Here is a 22439-nt window from a genome sequence, read left to right on the forward strand (position 1 = left end):
CAGCAGCCCAAGCTGCTGTTTGAAATTGTTTACCCAAAATATTTACAGCAAAATGTTAATGTAATCTAATTTACAATTTAAATAAAAAGTTGTTGTTTTTTCTTCCAGAAAAACTAGTATCTGTAATGCCTTGCAGATGAGGGCATGTGAGTAAATGCCTCCTGGCTGGCTCTGATGGGAGGCTCCAGGTACCCTCCTACCTCTTCCATGTTCCCTCAGAAAAACATACTGCTAGAACCAGCAATTTTTTTTCTAGTCAATGAGGTTCCCACAGCAGTGGAGTAGGTGCTGGCTGCATGGTAGCCTGAAGTACCCCTGGTTTAAAAGCCAGGTCCTGTCTATACTTGAGGATTGGTCTTGGGTGACAGGTTGGACTTGATGATCTTTGAGGTCTTTTCCAACCTTATTGATTCTGTCACATGGAGCAAAATTAGAAATGGGTAGATTCAGATTGGATGTCAGGAAGAAGTTCTTCCCCATGAGGGTGGTGAGACACTGGCACAGGTTGCCCAGGGAGGTGGTGGAAGCCTCATCCCTGGAGGTTTTGAAGGCCAGGCTGGATGTGGCTCTGGGCAACCTGCTGTAGTGTGAGGTGTCTCTGCCTGTGGCAAGGGGGTTTGGAACTAGCTGATCCTTGAGGTCCCTTCCAACCCTAACAATTCTATGATTCATCCTCTTCCTACATGTAAGTCACAAGAGAGGACCCAGCCTGGGGGGAAGCATCAGAGGGAAAAACGCTGACGGAGAGCATGAGGTTCCATTGCCTCAGCTGCCTGGAGAGCAGCAGGGAGGATGATGCAGGTGTGTGTGCAAGTAGGGACTGCCCCTAAGGGAATAGACATTGCATGGAAAATACCCAGGAGGCAAAGGAACAGGGTGGCTGTGCCTAATGCTGTATCCTGCTGCAACAGTGCTGAATGGGTTGTGTCCCTTGGAAGAAATCCTACACAGTATTTTTCTGTTCTTCCTGTGAAATTCTGTGTCTTCCTGGGAAGAATAAAACTGGGAAACCTGACAAAATTGGGCAAGCCTGACTAACCAGTGCACACCACAGCAAGCCTTCATTTGGTCCCTGTTAAATCAGGCCATTCAGATTGAGAGAGCAGCCACAACCTTGCACAGCACAATCAAACCATTCCCTTTATGTGTATATGCTCCTCACCTTTCACCAAGGCAGCACAGACTTTCTCATTTCCTGCCTATCCATCTTCCTTCCTATCTCCCTGATATTCATAAGGGGGGCAAAAAGCTCAACAAAACACTCAGGAGGTGATTTTTAGCGCAGCAATATCCTGTGATTAAAATTCTGGGGGGGGGTTACAGCGCTGGCACTGGGGAAACCTTTTCACCTGTGTAACCACAACTACTTTGGTACTGCTCTGGGGCTATCATCTTGTACCAAATGGTCACACATGGCAGACCTTGACTACTGGAAAATGGGGGGGGGGTGGGGTGTGGAAGGAAACACTGCAAAGATTTGTTGACTAGGACTTGCAGGGTGGTGTGGCAGCTGTGGTGTACTGAGGCAGGACTGGGATTTTCTAAATAAGCTTTATGCACAGTCACATTAATTGATCAAATCAAGGCCCTTTATGCCTTCTTCAGATCATGCCTCAAACAGCTGGATCTCCACATTGCCTGAGATAATAATTTGCTTAAACCCCTGCAGTTCAAGATGTAATTTAAGAGGCTTAAAAACTTTAATTAATGCTGTCAAATCAGACAAGGCATAATGGAGTCAATTACTCCTCTCATTAAGGGATAAAATTAGTCCTAATTTAAAATGGATATTTTCCTTCTAGGAAATCTCTATTCAGCTAAAAGATTTGTAAGGCTCCTTTGCATTGAAGCAGCAATGTGAAACTCTAGTGAGGGAGGCAGATAGGCCATCTTCCTTTTTTTCTTCATGAGGTCTAAAACGCCTGAATTTCTGTGTTAATTTTGCTGTATTGCAGGCTAGTAATCATCATCATGTTCAACAGTACAGCAGCATAGCCAGGAGTGATTTGCCATTGGAATGGGCTGCCTAGGGAGGTGATGGAGTCACCACCACTGGAGGTGTTTAGGAAGAGACTGGGTGAGGCACTTGGTGCCATGGTTTAGTTGATTAGATAGTGTTGGGTGATGGGTTGGACTTGATGATCTCAAAGTTCTTTTCCAACCTATTCTATTCTACTCCATTCCCACTCTAGATCTGAGCTGCACTAATTAGGACTAAGGTTTGTGCTTTCTGTGTGGTGTAGGGACACCTACATAAACAGAGAGTAAGGGTATTGGTCAGATGAGGGTTGGACTAGATGACCTCTGGAGGACCCTATCAACCCAGACCATTCTATGATTCTATGAACCTTCTTTTTTTTTTCCTTCAAATGCCCTATATTGATATTAACAAGCTACCCCAATGAAAGGTCACATCACAGACCATTTGTAAACATAATGAATTATGCTGTGTTTCTAATAGTAACTCTTTCCTGCATCCAAGATGATTTGCTCTAACCTCCTGCACACAGGTTGAGAGTCACTGGAAGTCAGTCCATTTTCCTTCACTCCTCTGCCCTTTGTTCACCTCAAACACAAAGTAACTGCTTCAGTTTTACTCTCTAGTTGAACCTGCTATGTGGGAATAATTCCTAGTTTGCCTGTGGACACTCATTTCCCAAGACTGTCCCCCTGCTACAAGTTCTAAGGTGGCTCTCCCATTGCTTTCTGTTGAATGGGATGACTAAGTGACCCCTGAAAGGGTGTCACATCTGTCAGATTCAAAGCAAAGTGCTCCTCCTGTTCTTCATGGCCACATGTTAAGTAAACCCCATCCCTATTTCTACTTACTGTCAGGACCAGCCCTGGCAGGAGCATGCTCTGCATCAAACACACTGCGCCTACTGCAGCTTTTTGTCTCTGCCTGGTCCTGGAAATTCAAACTAGGAACTTTTTCCTCTGGGAAAAGACCCAGACAAGTTGGTTTGCCTCACTGGCTTGGTTCTGTGGCTCAGTGGTCATCCCTCAGCTGCCCCAGCCAACCCTTACCACCAGCACTGCTGGAGCTCCTAAAGGAGCTGGAGCAAAGCACGGTGCCATGGCTGCCTGCAACTGTTTCTCCTTGCAAAGAGTGCTATTTTTTGGAGCCTTTTTATCTCACAAACCCATGTCTGCTGTTGTGCAGACCTAGCACTGTGCCTCTATTTCTCCTTGCAATGAGTGCTGCCTAGTTTTGGAGCCTATTTTTTCTCACAAACCCATGTTTGCTGTTGTGCAGACCTAGCACTGTGCCTCTCTTTCTCCTTGCAATGAGTGCTGTCCACTTTTGGAGCCTGTTTTTCTTACAAACTGATGCTTGCAGTCATGCAGGCCTAACACTGATGATTTCAAGAGAGAAAAAGACTATCAAGAGTAAAAGACTATCCTGAAGCAGGTAAGAAGACCATCATTAACAGGACCAAAACCAGTCATGAGAGAGAAGTACAGCAATGCAAATGATACAGGGTACATTACCAAGCTGCCATTTTTTGGAACACATGGTCTCCATCATCCAGATGGGTAATGCTGGTTCAAGCATAGCAATTGCCATGTTTGCAAAGCAGATTGATCCTTGAGGGGGGAAAAAAACAAGGAAATAAAAAGTAGTAACTGTTTCTTTTGACTATCATCAAAACGCCATGCAAGGAAGAGATGCTTTTACCCCAAATCCTGGGGGGTTTGCAGTCCTATTTGTCATGCACAAAATGTTTATTAAGGGGTTATGGATATAAACTACAGCACAGGAGTTTCCACTTCAACATGAGGTGGAACTTCTTCACTGGGAGGGTCGCAGAGCACTGGAACAGGCTCCCCAGAGAGGTTGTGGAGTCTCCCTCTCTGGAGACTTTCAAGACCCATCTGGATGCACTCCTGTGCAACCTGTGCTGGATTCTATGGGCCTGCTCTGGCAGGGGGGTTGGATTCAATCTCTGGAGGTCCCTTCCAATCCCTAATGTCCTGTGAGCCTGTGAAATAGAACAGATTGTAAAACCACTGAAGACAAACTTTGTACATACTTCTGTTCTCCTAGAAATTCTGCAATAAAGGTTAAGCTGTTTTCATAATGTGAAAGTCTACAGTGAGCTTGATGACATTTAGAAAGTTCATGAGGTCTGACTGTTGCACAAATGATTAGCTAACACTACAGACTTTTGGTCTTTATCTAGTCTCCTGGGGCAAAACCAGAGCCCTGTTGTGTGTGAGGCACAGGCTCTGACCCTATGCCTCTGTCATCTGAGGATGACTGCGTTGAGACGTGGAGGTCTTGATCCTAAAAATACCATGAGAGGACCACAGGGACATCTGTCCTCCACAAAAGGGAGTTTTGTGTAGGGATCCTCCAGCCAGCAGCCTGTAAGTCCATGTACCAAAGCATGGGTCTGGCTAAGCCTGCCCAGCCTAATGAATTTCAAATGTTTCTAAATCTCTTTTGAATTTCTGGACCTTTAGTCACCCAGACACAAAGGATAACAAGCTGTGGAACTGCTGATTCAGACTTGCCCTCCAGCTCAGCTCTGCCCTGTGCCACTGCCTGCAGATCCAGGCTCCAGTGGGCTTCTGTCAGGTCCATCCACCCTCAGTAGTGCACTTCAGCTTTAGCACAGGGATTATTAAGCCCCATGGTATTTCTTTGGATTCCAGATGCATTTTCCACTTACTGAAAAGAACCCAAGGCAGACAAAGCCTAGTGCAGGGCAGCAGGACACGTGTCCTCCGCTAATCCCTTGGCAAAATGACTTTCAAGGGAGTTTGGAAGTCACTAGAAGTGACAACCTCAAACTTGTGTTCCTGCTTTTCTTCCTCTGGTTTGTAATCTCTGAAATGTAGGAAACCATTCTAGGCTCTTTACAGTCATTTAACAGCCAGGTTTTACTTTGGAAAAAAAAATTGTCTGAGGTCAGAGAAATATTCTTTCTCCTGGAACAAGCTCCTCATCATGCAGCTCAAACCAAAATGAGCACTGGTGTCATTCTCTGTTCAAACCTGTCACAATACATTAGGCTGTGTCTCCACAGTTCCTACAATGAACTTCCAGGCTAGCTGGCTCACTCCCTTCCTGGGGCAAAGAGCAATAGTTCAGCACTGCTTTAGCCCACAGATGAAAGGTTAGACCCAAAGCAAACCTTTCCACTCTGCTGCAACCCCTGCCCCCAACTAGTTCAGTGGCTGTGAGGAGACTCTGTTAAACACCTCAGGGCTGCCCTCTTCAAAGCCACGTTGCCACGTTCAAGTGGTTTTCCTTGGTGCTGGAAAAAAAAAACATTTCAGGCCACACAAAATGGCCTAAGAGAGATGGCTGGAATAGCAAAGGTCTAATTCTGCTGTTAAAATTCACAAAGAAAAGAGAAAGAGGTGTGCATGCATTTATTTCTCATTAAGGCAGGAAGCATCACCAGGGCTTGCCACAGTAATCAGGTACATGGCTGCTAAATACTGCACATCTTGAGGATGTGCTCCAAAAGAAAAGTGAGAGCCTGAGCTGCTACTCTGCAAACTCAGGGCACAGTCCCATAAAGACTCTGCTACCTTAGCAAAGTGTCCCCAAAAGAAGACAAGCTATTTCTTTTCCCCTCTTGCATGGAGCTGAAGTCTCTTTAGAGGGCTGTATCTCAAGGGCATAAATCCTATATTGTTTCTTCTTCAAATCAAACATCCCCCATAGGTTAGAAGGTGTGAAGTTGCAACCTTTCAGCTGGATCTCATCTCTTCAGCTGAGAAGCCTTTTGTCAGAGTGCTGTAGACAGCATTTGGGGGGGGTGGGGTTTGCTGTACAACAGCAGGTACCTAGTGAAAAGGTGCCACACACCTTCTCAGGAGCCCATGTGCTCACGGTGACACCTGTCTCAGCACTGCTTTTTGCATCTGATTATCTAAACTGACTTGTCTGTCAAGGCAACATGATCACCCTGTAGCACCTGAAGTTTCTTTAATCCCTGTCAGTGAGGTCTGGGTGTGAGAATTTCATTGCTTTCACCCACTGAGCTCCTACCAGCAGGGGCAAAAAGATATCAGTAGGGTTTCTTTTGCCTGTGTCAGTGAGCAACAAGGTCACTTGTTTTGAAACATCACTCCTGATACAAACCACATGGGAGGCAGAGTCTGCATTTACTCACATTTCCTTTCTCCTGCAGAGGTTTTCATGTGAGCTTGGCCACATCATCTGCTCCTGTTCCTTTGATGCCCACACCTTTGTGACCTCCCCGCTGTGAACTGGATGTTCAACGGGAGCAACCACAGCACATCCTGCAAAAGCTCTTGCTGACACCCAGGGCAGCAGCATTGGCCACAGGCACTATGATATGCAGTGAGTGAATTAGAGCCCTGCTCTCCTGCCCGTTGTGACAGTCACTGTTATTAATTCACAGGCAACATGGCTTATCAAGGGGAAAAGTCACGCTTTCAGGAAGGAGAGAGAGGGGCATCGTGCTCGAGTTCAAGATACCTTGTGTTAAAGAGTAATATTGTGTTATGGACAAGCCAAATTGATCAGAAAGGGCTTGTGCTTTGGGAATACAAACAATTATGACTCAAGTGTCTGACGCACGCTCAGGAGATTGAACCTGGATTTGCACCATGCAATGAGTGTACCTAAATTGAGAGTACAAAGAGCCACTCCGACTGCCGGCCCATTTTGCAGCATGCCTGAAATATCCCTGGTTTTCACTTGTGGTTAACAAGTCTGCCCACTGGAGATGCAGTCAAGTTTTTAATGAGGTAGTTAACTGCTTGGCAAACCATTCAGGACCTCCAAACCTCCTGAGCAGCACAAACCCAATGGGAATTCTAACCTTCCTCCCTCTAACCATCGTATCCGAGCATCGTACACAGCATGGGACATTGACATTCACAGCATCCTTGTGAAGCAGAAGACATTATCCTGGCTCAGGTATAGAAAAATGTGGCATGATGGCCTGACTGATTGCCCTCAAATTGTCAGAGCACAGAGGTAACTCTATCATCCCAACCAACCACTTTCCAACCATTCCCTGTTAGTTACAGAATCAGAAGTTCCCATCTTAGAAAACAGAGCAAAGAAAATACCAAACTCCTTGAGGTAAGGGAGAGCAAATGAAACTTTCAGACTGTTTTCACTGTAAAAAAAGCAACAATTTCTCAACTGAAACAACTGACATGTAAAGAATGTATTCATGGTGCATCAAGAGATTTGCTTTTGGACTGATGTGCACTGGTAGGACAGAAAAAAAGGCTGAATTCCTAGCTGGTATTTGACATTTAGTTCTGAAAAGCCCAAATTTGGTCTGCAAAGGGAAATGAAGCACGGGGAGAAGAGGCTGAGGTTAGAGAATGTCAACATCATCCATACTGTCAAAGTGGGAGGCAGGACTTTCAGATCATAAGCACCTGGTCAGGTCCCCCAGAGCCATTGGCAAGTGTAGGATGGATCAGAACAGAGAGGGTCCTTATGTTGCTATCCCTATGCACATCCTTCCTTTCCTCTGGTCATGCCCAGCTGCTGTGGATCACATGAGAAGCAAAAACAGAAGACACAGGCAGTACCTTCAGGGAGGTGCAGGGAAGCAAGAGGCAAACCAAGACAGGGTAGTGAAGATAAAGTCTCTCTGACACATTGTCCTGATTCTAGGCTGCCCAGCCCTGTGTCTTTTCACTGCTTTGCCACCTTGAGACTTTTGGTACAAGCCTGCTGTAGAGAGCCCCTAAGCATCAGCTGAAAAAGCTTCTAAGAATAGCTACAGAAATTGAATACTAACAAATGTGTCAGAAAAGGGTAGCAAGGCCCAGCACTGCTCTTAGCAGCCATGGAACATGCTCAAACCAGTGGAATCCGTGGTCTTTGGTAATGTTTGCTTGGCTAAGAATAGTTTGACATGAGTGGTTAAGTCTTAGTCAAGGAAAGTACTCCTTGAAATCAGTCCCCTGGTCATATTTTATCCTATGAGAAGGTCTTCTAATGCTCCAAGAATTTCTCAAGCAAAAGCATTTGTGAACATCAGACACAGCTTGCTCAAGTGTCTAGTCAAAAACCACTGGAAAAAGCAAACTCCAAAACTGCCTGGAAGAATTGCTTTCTTGGACAAGCAGGTTAAGGCTAAGGAACAAAACTGTAAAAACTACAGTCTCTTTTCAGCTGTTTTATGAGCATTAAAAAGGGCCAGGCTTAATGACACTCTTCAGAACAAACACTGAACAAAATGCAAGCGAAAGGCCAACTTCCCTTGAGACTGAAATGCTCATTAGATGAATGATACAAGCAATACCAACTGCCATTCACCATTCAACAGAGACCTCCTCTGAAATGTAACCCAGGCCCTAGAGACCAAACTCACCCTTTCAAACTGAAATGAAGTTCAGTGTTGCTCTCTATGCCTGCCTGTGATGTGCTGACATTCCCTCCCTCCAAAAGCCTTGGCTACTCTCACTTGCCCCATAGAAAGCTTCATGGCCACCTTAGCAATGCAATGCAACTGCAAGTCACCAGTGTCCTCTCCTACTTTCTGCCCTATTGTGTTTCTACTGATGTAGTCATCCTCTATGACCAACAGGTTCTTAGAGCTTTACACAAATGAAGCCAGCAAATGACAGCATTGTTAAATGAGCCCAGCCTAAGGCATTCCAGGATGCCAGGCATAACACCAATGGTTGGTTTAAAGGAACACAAAAAAGGATCTGGTACCTGCTGCAATAATGATATAGGGGTCCTTCAAAAGTGTCAGTAACGGTGTCCCCTTCTGACTCTACAAAACAAAAGCTTGGGATTAGGGAAGGCAAAGGATCATCTATTGCCTAGGGGGTTTTACTTTCATACTTACTTCTGCTTGTGTTCTGGATGGCTGCAGAACAAATAGCTGAATAGCTGTGAAAAGAAATCAATACTGTAACATTTCTTCAAGAAGGGGTGAGATGGTAGCAACATCAAAGGGATGTGCTGTGCAGTGATATTGACTCTTCGTATTTACTGACCTCCATCCAACAGAGCTAGTGCTGCCAGTACCAGGAAAGGAGAACTCTTCCCCACAAACTCATACATGATGCTCCCAAAAGGTGGGCCCACTGCCAGGGAGAAGGAAAAAACAGAGTTGTGAAGCCACATCTCTGACTCTGAACAAACACCCTCTACAAGCATGAGGGCATCCTCCTATTGACACTCAATGACCAAAAAGCTTGGCTAAAAAAAAGAGCAAACAACACCCAAACTAAACACAGAGCTTGTTGCTCGTGGCAATTTCCATAGCCCTTGCTTCCCAAAACACTCTTCCATGTAAATAACCCCCAAATATCACAGAGAATATTGCCTGGCATAGCTATCTGCATAGGAAAAGTGCTTTTCTGGGAAGAACTGTTCTTAGCATGCACTCTGAATCTAATCTGGAGAGAGCACAATAGCAGTGCACTCAAGGAGACTCTTCTGCTGCTTTCCCAGATCACAGATACATGCTTTAGGGAAGGCTGGAAGCAGGCAGAGAGACTCCATCTCACTGACCTAATACTCCCATAGCAAGGCCTCCCAGGGCAATTCCCATTGCGTTGCCTCTCTCTTCATCATCTGTATAGACACTGGCCAGCATGCCCATCCCTAAAAGAAAAAACAACACACAAAACCAACTAATTAACATTTTCTTTTAAAAGCACAACATAAAATTAGGCAGCTATGTGCTATAGTTTACAGTCATCATTTGCCAGCCCTACTAAGCACTGTGCAGGCGTCACAGCAGGTATTTCGCTATATAGAAATACAAATGTCTATAGCTATAGATGATACAGACATAGATGAAGATATAGATGTAGATAGAGATGAAGATGTAGCTGGAGATGAAGCTATAGACATAGATGAAGATATAAACATAGATATAGACATATATAGCCAGCAGGTCAAGGGAGGTGATTCTCCCCCTCTACTCCACTCTGGTGAGACCCCACCTGGAGAACTATGTCCAGATCTGGAGCCTCTATTACAAAAAGGATCTGGAGGTGCTGGAACACGTCCAGAGAAGGGCCATGAGGATGAGCAGAGGGCTGGAGCTCCTCTGCTATGAGGACACACTGAAAGAGGTAGGACTATTCAGTCTGGAGAAGAGAAGGCTCCAAGAAGACCTTATTGTGGCCTTCCAGTATCTTAAGGGGGCTAGAAGAAAGCTGGGGAGGAACTTTTTAGGGTGACAGGGAGTGATAGGACTGGGGGGAATGGAGCAAAAGTAGAAATTGGTAGCTTCAGATTGGATGTTAGGAAGAAGTTGTTCCCCATGAGGGTGGTGAGACACTGGCACAGGTTGCCCAGGGAGGTGGTGGAAACCTCATCCCTGGAGGTTTTTAAGGCCAGGCTGGATGTGGCTGTGAGCAGCCTGATGTAGTGTGAGGTGTCCCTGCCCATGGCAGGGGCATTTGACCTAGATGATCCTTGAGGTCCCCTCCAACCCTAACAATTCTATGATTCTATATAGATGAAGATACAGACATAAAGATGAAGACATAGATGAAGACACAGACATAGGTATAGATGAAGATATAATCTCCCTTCCACCTGGAATTCACCTTGAAGCAAAAAAGGAGGTTTGGCAAAGGCGAATGGTCTCTAAGACCATGTTCTGTTGTACAGCATTAGTCAGGTAATTTAATGATACTCTCATTTGCTAGATTGTTTGTCCCTGGCTTTTTCACAGAGCTCTTGGATGATGCTTTTCAGCTGGGTGGAACAAAGCTTTTGACAATTATTCACTCTGTGTTATTTACACTCTGGGTACTTGACGCAGAGCTCCGGTGACCAGTCCCAGCTGTTGCTGGTCAGTGCTAGCTATGCTCTGGGTGTGAGATATTATGCAAAGATGATTACTTGGGAAATTAGTATCTCAAGCTCAGTGTCCAAAGTGAAAAGGTTCTTTTGGCCTTTATCTTCATATGCCTCACTTCTGTATGTAGTGATGAGCCTTCATTTCACAAACAGAAACATGAAGCCAAATTTGTTTGTGTTTTCTGTGAAGCATTCAGATGCTGTAGAGGTAAATACTGCAGAAGAGTCCTCACAGAAAATACTGATTCTGTTTTCAAAGCAAGGTTTATGTAGGAGCCAGCAAATAGAGTCTGGCTCCTACTTTACAGTGAGACAGAAGAAAAAGGGCTGGAGAAATAATTGCATGATTGATCACTAAGTGAATACTATCCATCACAGACACCCAAACCCCAGAGGTCCTGCACATATGGACATGCTCAGAAAATTGTGGGTGACACTGAATCCCATGAACAGCTGAAGAGTAACATAGAGAATGATGTCAGAATTCACAAGGCATTTGTGAGACTTGGAAAAGTATGCTGGTTAAAAACCAAACCAAACCAAACCAAACCACTTAAGAGGCAATACAAAGAAGATACCACAAAGTTTACACTTAGGTGGGAACAATTACATGCACACATCAGGACAGGTAAATGATTGAATAGCAGCAGTACAACTGAGAACTTCCTCTGCCTGTGAGATACCTGAAGTGACTCTCACTGCTGTCGGCCCTTGTAAAGAGTCAATGCTCCTGCTGAGTGTTGGGTCTGGTTTTGACACAGGATAGGAAGGAGGGTGGGGGTGACTGGAGACTACCCAGTGAGGAACAATGATGCTGACCAAAGGCTTGGCAAAATACCCGTGAGAGACAACTGCAGGGCTTTCACTTTAAAACTAGAGTGGGGAAAAATACCCAATGTGAGATGTGATAATAGCCTTGAAATGTGAAAAGGAGCCACAAAGATAAAGAAAAGAAACTGGACTTCATGTTCTTTCAAGTATGGGAAGCTAAAATGGGTTGACATGATAGCAAAGGGTCTTTAGATGAAACATCAGAAAGACCTTCCTGACACTAAGTGTACTTCAGCACAAAGCTGGATGCTGAGAGCTTTTCTGGAGGATTCTGAGGATGTGCCTGTCAAGTATTCATGAGGAATAACAGACATAAAGCTGATCTTGCCTCCAGGAAGGGAGTAGACTTGCCCTTTTCAGCTCTATTTTGAAAGGTTGTCTGAAAAAAAATCCCATACTCATTTAAGGTGCAAACTTGCACAGGGATGGAACTAAAGCTGGACAATAGTTTTGATGCTGGTACGCCTTCCCTTTGGAGAGCTTGATTTGTAACCTTAACTGGTATAAAGAGAAAAGATGAATTGTCTTGTCTCTACCCCTCCTGCTCGTCTTTGCCTTCCCCATCCCTGGTTCCTTATCCCAGCCCCAGCCTGCCTGCTCCCTCAGTCCATCTTCCTTAAGGCTTTCTGCTTAACCAGCGCTTGTTCCACAGCTTCAAACCCATCATCTGTCATCTCTAAACCCAGGACACAGTCTTAAGCAAAAGGTGCTTCTTGCTTCCAACTTGGATGCTCAGTCTTGAGCACTGTATCTCCCCAGCCTCCCCAAGAAGTGCTTCCCAGGTTCCTTTACAAGGAACCTCAGAAGAATCCAGCTGCCAAATTCTTGTTAAGTTTCTGTGGAGTGTATGTGAGCCTTGCTTATAGACCAGTCCAGCTTGGAAGGGGAAATTTTCCCAAGGAAACCAAAAAGACACATTCTAATCAAAAAGTTCTCTTCACCTCCCCTTCCAAGCCATTTTTTTGTTCCTGTTGCCATTCCAGCACAATTTTTTCAAAGGAAAACTTGTGACCTGTTCTAACATTAACAACTCATATTTTCTCCAGTCTCAAAAAAAGGTAGAATAATTTAGGCTGAACTCCCTTACTGCCTTTCACCTACTCGTGTATTCCTGGGGACAGAGTGGTTGGAGAGCAGCCAGGCAGAAAGGGACCTGGGGGTGCTGGTTGACACTAGGCTGAACATGAGCCAGCAGTGTGCCCAGGTGACCAAGAAGGCCAATAGCATCCTGGGCTGCATCAGAAATAGTGTGGCCAGCAGGAGCAGGGAAGTCATTCTGCCCTGTACTCAGTACTGGTTAGGTCACACCTTGAGTCCTGTGTCCAGTTCTGGGCCCCTCAATTTAAGAAGGACATTGAGACTCTTGAATGTGTCCAGAGAAGGGCAAAGAGGCTGGGGAGTGGTCTGGAGCACAGCCCTGTGAGGAGAGGCTGAGGGACCTGGGGTTGCTTAGCCTGGAGAAGAAGAGGCTCAGGGGAGACCTTATTGCTGTCTACAACTACCTGAAGGGAGGTTGTAGCCAGGTGGGGGTTGGTCTCTTCTCCCAGGCAGCCAGCACCAGAACAAGAAGACAGTCTCAAGCTGTGCCAGGGGAAGTTTAGGCTCGAGGTGAGGAGAAAGTTCTTCCCAGAAAGAGTAATTTGCCATTGGAATGTGCTGCCCAGGGGGGTGGTGGTGTCATCATCCCTGGAGGGGTTCAAAAAGGAATTGGACATGGCACTTGAAGCCATAGTTTAGTAGTCAGGAGGTCTTGGGTGACAGGTTGGACTTGATGATCTCTGAGGTCTTTTCCAACCTTGTTGCTTCTATGATTCTATGATTCTATTTAGAACTCAAAACCTTCTATTGCACATTTGGTGCAGATAACCTGAGTCCAAACTGGCAGCCAGCATGGTAAGCCCTCAAACCCAACATTTTACAGCAGGAGTTTACAGACTGAGCTGCTACCCCTGCTATAAAAAGTACCAACATAAGTTCCTGATGACCTTTAAAACAGCTAGAAATGAATCTAAAATGTTGAAGATGCACATGCAGAAACCCCAGGGAGAGTGCAGTTCATTTTGGTGTCCTACCTCACTACAACCCAAACACCAAGGAAGTCTGCAAAGATATTGGCTTTTGAGCAATGTTACCTGAAATGGTCAGGAAAAAGAAAAAGGCAAATGTGCTTCATTGAATATTTTGGTATTAATTATTGAAACTGCAGGGAAAACACAACTCAGAAGGTCACTAAAAATTGGTGGTCTGTATTTACCCCTATCCCCTCTTCTCTTACCTGCCACTGACGAGCAAGAGGAACCCACTCCTTGAAGGGATCTTGCAATAAACAGCAATGTGTAGCTTCCAGAGAAGGCAAACACTGCAGAGGGAGGGGAAAAAAAATCAGCCACAAACCAGAGTTACATTTTAAAAATTAGGTTAACACTAACTGGATTAAAAAGTTAGATTTCTTTAAACCATCACCAAAAAAACCCCAAACAACCCAACAAACAACACCTTCATGCAATTTAGTCAAGGGTTTACAGTGACTTGTGCCACTTTCAATGCTAACTGCATTATTTTCACTTATTGCATTTAGATGTGTCATTGCTGAATTGTTCTTGGGTGTCTGAGCCTCCTGGTAACACAGAATGCAAGGGTACAAGGACTTTTAACTAATTGCTTAGGATGTGATTATGTCCTGCTCTGATCTGACTGCACACAGAAGGAGTAGTAAGACCTTTCTTTTCAGCCTTGCCTCCCCATGCTGCTTCACCTAAGGCTGCCCAGTCTGAAGCTCCAGGTGTTCAGGGAGAGTGTGCAGGATTTAACCCACATGCACCAATGCTCCCTACAGCAAGTACATGGATGGAGAGAGGTTTGACCCCAGTGCTGCCAGCTCTGCAACAGTGTGCAGCACAGCTGGCTGAATGGAGTGGAGTGGAGTGGAGTGGAGTGGAATGGCATGGCATGGCATGGCATGGCATGGCATGGCGTGGCGTGGCGTGGCGTGAAATGGAATGGAATGGACCAGACCAGACCAGGTTGGAAAAGATCTTTGAGATCATCAAGTCCAACCTATCATCCAACACTATCTAATCAACTAAACCACAGCACCAAGTGCCTCATCCAGTCTCCTCTTAAACACCTCCAGCGATGGTGACTCCACCATCTCACTGAGCAGCACATCCCAATGGCCAATGTCTTTCTGTGCAGAATTTCTTCCTCACCTCCAGCCAAAACCTCCCCTGGTGCAGCTTGAGAGTGAAGGGACAGGGAAGCCAGTTCCAACCATTCAAGGGCTGTAGGAAGTTCCTGATCCCACCAACACCAGAGAAATTGTACCTGAGAAGGTGCCTCTCTCTGTTTCCCCATGAGATTTTACCCTGAGCTCCACTCTGCTTTTTGGGATAGAGCCCCTGGGTGTTGCACTCACCAGCCCAATGAAATTCCCTATCCACAGCACTGGAAAGAAGGACTGTCCCAGCAACCCAAGCACTCTCTTTGCAGAGCTTGTGCCATGATCATTGTCATTAACTCTGCAGTGAGTTTTTAAATACTCTTTTTCAGCTCCTGTCTGTTGGCCACCTAAAGAACTTCTTTACTGTGAGGGTGATGGAGCACCAGAGCAGGCTGCCCAGAGAGGTTGTGGAGACTCTCTGTCCTGAGGTACTCAAAACCTGGTCTGGCAGGGGATTTGCTGGATGATCTCAAGAGGGCCCTTCCAACCTCTACCATTCTGTGACTTTCACCAGATGTGTTACAACTGGGGGAAGCTGTTGGCACACCAACTAGAAACAAGATCCACATCCACTTCTTCCACCCACCCTGTGGCATTGTGGCTCTCAGGCTCTTCACCAGGTCTTACAAAACTCCCAACCCATGTGGGCAGAGAAAAAGCAAGAAAGATATGGGAAGAAAGCATGGCAGGAAATCAACAAAGTACTTCCCCTTGTCAGGCATCAAGCTTATTGCTTTTATCTGCATCCCAACCAAAATTTGTCTAACATTCCTAAAATCCAGTTGTCAGAGACTCTAAGGCCAGCTGGTCTTCTCCAGCACTTCAGTCCTCTTCCTGTTAAAAATATTTTCCTAACATTTAAGCTGATTTTTCTTTGATTCTGCTTCAAGTTCATTATTCTTTCTCTTACATACAGTGGACAGGACAAACTGGTTGACATAGACTATTATACCTCTTACATCTACCTTTGGAAGCAAACTTAGTTCTTACAGAATCACAGAATAAACCAGGTTGGAAAAGACCTTTGAGATCATCAAGTCCAACCTATCACCCACCACCATCTAATCAACTAAACCATGGCACCAAGTGCCCCATCCAGTCTCATTTTAAACACTTCCAGTGATGGTGACTCCACCACCTCCCTGGGCAGCACATTCCAATGGGCAATCTCTCTTTCTGGGAAGAACTTCTTCCTAACATCCAGCCTAAACTGCAAAATTGTTTTAGAATCATAGAACTGTCAGGGTTGTAAGGGACCTCAAGGATCATCCTATTCCAAACCCCCTGCCATGGGCATGGACACCTCATACTAGAGCAGGTTACCCAGAGCCACATCCAGGCTGGCCTTAAAAACCTCCAGGCATGAGGCTTCCACCACCTCCCTGGGCAACCTGTGTCACTGTCTCACCACCCTCATGGGGAGGAACTTCTTCCTAACATCCAATCTGAATCTACCCAGTTCTGGTTTTTTTTCCATTCTACCTAGTCCTATCACTTCCTGACACCCTGAAAGTCCCTCCCCTGCCCCATTTTCCCCCTTTTTGCCCTCAAACCCAGAGCACCTGGGCTCTGTTGGAGTCTCCTCCCACCCCAGCTGTGGTCACTTTGCCCTCCCCACCCACTCCCCTATTTAATCCCTCCCAGGAAAGGCAGCAGCCCCAAGCTGAGCCCTTCTGGGCTGGAGGATCCTCCTCTCATCTCTGGTGAGTGCCCCTGGTGCACACTGGGTGATGGTGGTGGTGACAACAAAGGCCGGGGGGCCTGGTGGCCCCCCGGTCGTTAGGGCAATGATTGATGACTCCTCCAATATCATCATCCACGGGTGCTGGCTGGGGCTCCTCACTGGGGCTGAGCTCCTCTGGGTGGTTTCTTGGCTGGTGATGTTCTTGCCCCCAGCTCTGGGATGGGTGCAGGAATGGTGGTGGTGGAGCAGGAGCTGTTCAGTCAGATGCTGTTATGCTACTGACACTGCTTTTACCTGGAGGCCCCTTGAGTCTGCTCTCCTCATTCAATGAACCTCTGCTTTTGTGCCTCATTTCCAGACCATTTCTCCCCCCCTCCTCACTGCTTCTTTTCAGAAGTAAGGAAGGAAAGGAGGAAAACAACCAATAAAGCATAGCTGGAAAATGCATTCACTTATCAATCAGCTCTGAAGAGGAAGGTGTCAGGTAGAGAGGCAGCTTGGGAAGGGAGAATCCCTTCTTATGAATCACAAGACAAATTTCATATGGAATAGACAGGACCAGACTTCATCTTCTGCACTGTGGTTATGTTTCATGGTGGTAAATGCAGAGGAAAAGAAAAAAATTCAACCTGTCTTGAAAATCTACCCACACTTCTTTACTGAAAGAATCACTGAGAAAGGGAAGTTGTGACAAGTGAATCCCCATCCTTTGTACAGAAATACAGAATTAACCAGGTTGGAGAAAACCTTTGAGATCAAGTCCAACCTATCACCCAACACCATCTCATCAACTAAACCATGGCACTAAGTGCCTCATCCAGTCTCTTTTTAAACACCTCCAGTGATGGTGACTCCACCACCTCCCTGGGCAGCCCATTTCCATGACCAATTTCTCTTTCTGGGAAGAATTTCTTCCTAACATCCAGCCTAAACCTCCCCTGGTGCAGCTTGAGACTGTGTCCTCTTGTTCTGGTGCTGGTTGCCTGGGAGAAGAGACCAACCCCCACCTGGCTACAACCTCCCTTCAGGTAGTTGTAGATGTTCTTTCATCATTCCTCACAGGCTTGTAGTGATCCTTGATGTTCTGCTCTCCTCTTTTCCTCTGTGCCACTACTCGAAATGCCACCCCAAACCAGAGCATAAACCAGCAGCTGAAGCCTTATCAGTGCCATTCAAGCAGACAAATGGTCTCAGCTGACTTACAGGCTGTGCTCCTGTTTACACATCCCACAGCAATGTTTAGCAACTGCTATGATACTGTTGACTCACATTGTGCTCATGAGCCACTGCAGCCTCATGATCTTTCTGATAAGCCCCTACCATAGCTAGTTGTTAAAGACCCTGTAAAATAGCCCTCTCATGGCTATCACTGCTGTCTGAGATTACAAGAGCCTGAGAGAAAAGGAGAGACCAGCTGCTATGGGATGGAAGGTGGTGAATTCCATAGAGCATATTCACATGAGTGTATTTGTCAAGCCTCCTTGGGAACCAACATCAAGAAGGAGGATTCTTCGTGGTAACTATTACAGATCATTTATTTAGATGTTGCACATGGGGCAGACCAAATAAGATGTGGACACTTACTGATTGTTGACACAAACATGATGCAGAAGCCAGCAAACAGTGGAATCTGGTAGCCTATTCTGGAAAACAAAAAGAACATTCACATTTCTGAGGCTGTCTCCCTGACATTTTGTGTTAGACTTACACTGAGTGCATGCATCACAAAACCATAACCTGTAGCTCCTTAGTAAGCTTTGAATTATGGATTGTGGACACAGGATCAGAGCTGTCCGTGTTACAAATGCCTGGTCATCTGGCACAGGTGACTTTGTATCTAAAGTCCTTGGAAGAAATCCTTCTCAGTAGAATCTGCTTGCCCTGTTCTCATTGCACCATAATTGCTCCCAACAAAGCCCCTCTGGGCCTCCACAAGGTTGCCAAGGACATAAGAAGGGAAGATTTGATGAGGACACTGAACTTTGAAATATCCCATCAGTCTTTCAGTGCTCATCTGTTTCCATCTTCAGGAGATAGTGACTATAATGAGATGTGGCCAAACCAATGGCTTTTTCACTGGGAAAAAAAAAATTGTCAGCAGCTTTGTTGGGAGTTCTGCATCAGCCAGGCGCAGTGGAAGAGTGCTAAAGAGCCTGAGAACAAGAGTTTTGCTTTCCATGGGTGTAGGAGCAAAAATGGAGCAGACCAAAGCTTTCTTCCTCATCCTGCCTCCTCATTAAGACTGCAAGCAGCCTGTATAAACACCTGGTTGCTTGAAGGGTTTAAATCACTAGGAAATAAAATTGTTCTTTCTGGGAAACACACACATTTTATTTGAGCAGCTAAAGTGGAAGCTTCAACAAAAAAAATCCCCACCCAACCAATATACTATTTTTTCACACCATTAAAAAGCTATCCTGTAATCAAAGACACTACCCAAGTAGCTCTGAAGGCAGTCTGCATGTTCTACCCAGCACACTTGGTTCATGGTTTCTCTTTGTTTTGTGTGTGTGTGTGATTGTGCATCTCAAGTCTATTGGCAATGATATTGTTGGCCCAATTCTTCAACAAGGGATGGTGCTTTACAAAGGAGGACTGATTGACTTCCGCTTCTAATCATTTGGAAGGTATTTACCAGAACAAGAGGACACAGTCTCAGGCTGCACCAGGGGAGGTTCAGGCTAGATGTTAGGAAAAAGTTCTATACAGAAAGAGTGATTGCCCATTGGAATGGGCTGCCTGGGGAGGTGGTGGAGTCGCCATCACTGGAGGTTTTCAGGAGGAGACTTGATGGGGTGCTTGGTGCCGTGGGTTAGTTGTTTGGGTGGTGTTGGATTGGTTGATGGGTTGGACGCGGTGATCTTGAAGGTCTCTTCCAACCTGGTTTATTCTATGTATTCTATAGAATAGAATTAACCAGGTTGGAAAAGACCTTTGAGATCATCAAGTCCAACCTATCACCTAACACCATCTAATCAACTAAACCATGGCACCAACTGCCCCATCCAGTGTCTTCCTAAACACCTCCAGTGATGGTGACTCCACCACCTCCCTGGGCAGCACATTCCAATGGCCAATCTCTCTTTCTGGGATGAACTTCTTCCTAACATCCAGCCTAAACCTCCCCTGGCACAGCTTGAGACTGTGCCCTCTTGTTCTGGTGCTGGTTGCCTGGGACTAGCAGTGTTGGCTGAAGTAGGTCAATCAAATAATGGAAGAGTCTGTAATGACTCTTTTAATTTTTAAGCCTAGCAGTCATGACAGAGGCAAACCAAAACAATTATTCTGAGCTTTGATTTTTGCAATGTAAGCGTCATCCAATTATGAACCTCGGATAATGGGAACCTCTCTGAAGCGCCAGGCTGGATGGTTCATTACACATCTCATTTTAACACTTGTTTGAGCTTTGTGAATGAAAGAAGTCTAACATGCACATTTCTGCACCACCACAGAAATCTCTAATGAGGAATAATAGTTCCTTAAATATCATCACTGCATTGAAGCCTGATATAAATGTAGCATGCAGATCCTTCCAGTGGTTCCAAGTACCTGGCGGACCCTGGTTACTCGTGTGGACCGCTATCTCCAAAGCAAATTAAATCCCTGGCACTACCACAGACTTCCTCAGTAGCCTCATGACAATCATTCTAATCCTTCAGCATCTTGACACCTGTCTCATGAGAGAATAATCTCAGCTGGGACTTGTCTGCTTTATTTAAAGTGGATGATTTTTCTAAGCCTGCCTCTTCTCTTGCGCAGCAGGTACTCGACAGGATGTTGATCTCATGATGTTTCTATGTACCTGAGCAAATGTCACTGACTTCTTGCCTGCCTTAGAGATCAGGTGAGTTCCTCCCCTTCCAGTGTGCTCTGGTAGATCAGCTCACAGAGCTGTTGACCATAATTGGTTTTGATTTTTTTTTTTTCAATTAAAGAAAGCACTGATAGAAGTACAGATAAAAACAGCCCTGCAGGTATGGCAGCTGCTGCTGGTGGTGAGCAGCAGCATCTGTCTCTGTGTCATGAAAGCAAAAGCTGGATAACCTTATGCTTTATTCCAATGCAAAGTAAAGTAGTGTTGTCAAGGCCAACCCAGAGGATTCTAAGATGGACACTGTGAGGGAGAAATCTGATTTTAGTGCAGAAATCAAGCAGTTCTTAGACTTGACAGGCACCATGAGGGGGCAATTTGCTTCTGCTACAAGTCCACTGAATTAAAACAGTTATTTGCATAAAGACAGATGTCATGCAAGTTGGCTCACACCCCCACATTCCCACCACTGGATCAGAGACATAACATGTAAGACCTTCCACTACCATGAAAGAGTTCAAGAGAAGACCTATCACACTAGTTCTAAATGATCTCTATCAAGCTAAAGCAGATTTCAACTCTTCCAAAAGGCTTTTCACACTTGAAAAGTTTCTGGTGGTTGAATGCTGTAAGAAAACAAGTATGTTGGAAGTCACTTTTGACATTCCATGAAATACTGTTCAAGCATTGTTCTTAATTTCTGCAGTCATAGATATTACTTTGGACAAATAAGCTCACAACTAGGTGTGAGGCAAAACACAGCAGAAGGTGGTAAGGGCAGAACTGGAGCAGAACACAGTCCCATTTCTGCTACCCAACAGACCATGATGCTTAATAGAATAGAAGAGAATTAACCAGGTTGAAAAAGACCTTTGAGTTCATTGAGTCCAACCTATGATCCAACACCACCTAATCAACTAAACCATGGCACCAAGTGCCTCAGCCAGGCTCTTCCTAAACACCTCCAGTGATGGTGACTCCACCACCTCCCTGGGCAGCACATTCCAATGACCAATCTCTCTGGGAAGAATTTCTTCCTAACACCCAGCCTAAACCTCCCCTGGTGCAGCTTGAGACTGTGTCCTCTTGTTCTGGTGCTGGTTGCCTGAGAGAAGAGACCAACCCCCACCTGGCTACAACCTCCCTTCAGGTAGTTGTAGACAGCAATAAGGTCTCTTTTGCTCAGGGGACAGTCTTCCACACATCCTGCTGATATTTACTTGGATCTGCAGGTTGTCCTCTCCTGCATAATCTTAGCAAATCCTGTCCTCTCTTGAAATAGCAGCACTAATAAATTGGCAGTTGTGCTACAAGAACCTGCAGCTGCATTGCCTGATCTGTCCATCAGAGAGAGCACAAACTGGAAAGGTTTGCAGAACAGTTGCACTGCGTAACACAAACCATTGCAAGAAGGAGAGCTTTACACTACCTGTAACAGCCAACTACTCAGTGATTCTGTGCCGTCATCCTGGGCTGTTCTTGAATGTGAAACCTGTGACTATGCAGTTTGTACTTCTCTGCCATGACATGGCATGCTCCATCACAGCTACCTCTACATTTTTTTCCCCTGCATGTGCAACACAGAAGAGTATGACTGCCTGACTTTATTTCTCATTAGCACACTCAAACACCCCATTTTCTTGGGCAATCATTTCAAAACCCTGCAGGAGAATCTGAAGCATAGCCCAGCGCATCTCACCAAAGCTCTCTGCAACTAAAAGTGTTTCAAAGTTTCTGATCTCTGGAAAAGCCTGAGTCATTAGCTGAATGAGGGAGAGGAGGAGCTGCCGCTGATTGAGAATACCTAAATTAGTCCATTTCAGTCCCACACTGGCCCCAGATTGCAGGACTGCTTGGAAGTGGATTATACTGGTTAACAAGGTTACCCTACAATAAGACAGCTGATCAATGGGCCCTGTGCAGCTGTGAAAGAAAGGTTACACTGACCAGGTCAGCATCTGTGGGTGATTAGAGCCTAATTATCCATCCATTACAGTGCTGCATGTCCACTGAATTCAGCCCTGTTGTTACAGAGCTACATGAGTACCACTGTGAGCACCCCTTGTGAAGTCTGCCCTGGTTGGCAGCCTGGATATCCTCTTCACTGCCA

General features: G+C 45.5%; 1 protein-coding gene across 1 annotated transcript in view; it reads right to left on the bottom strand.

Annotated features, from left to right (window-relative positions):
- The window catches only part of SLC18A2 (solute carrier family 18 member A2), a 38910-nt gene that overhangs the window by 10014 nt on the left and 6457 nt on the right, over positions 1-22439 (bottom strand). Inside the window, exons 3-9 of the mRNA XM_009909420.2 lie at positions 18103-18161; positions 13890-13973; positions 9479-9571; positions 8959-9048; positions 8808-8851; positions 8672-8732; positions 3493-3588 (exon numbers count right to left, since the gene is read on the bottom strand). Coding sequence (XP_009907722.2) covers positions 3493-3588; positions 8672-8732; positions 8808-8851; positions 8959-9048; positions 9479-9571; positions 13890-13973; positions 18103-18161 — 527 coding nt within the window. The remainder of the gene's footprint in view (positions 1-3492; positions 3589-8671; positions 8733-8807; positions 8852-8958; positions 9049-9478; positions 9572-13889; positions 13974-18102; positions 18162-22439) is intronic.

The sequence above is a fragment of the Dryobates pubescens genome, chromosome 8 (genome assembly GCF_014839835.1).
Source record: "Dryobates pubescens isolate bDryPub1 chromosome 8, bDryPub1.pri, whole genome shotgun sequence".
Taxonomy (NCBI): domain Eukaryota; kingdom Metazoa; phylum Chordata; class Aves; order Piciformes; family Picidae; genus Dryobates; species Dryobates pubescens.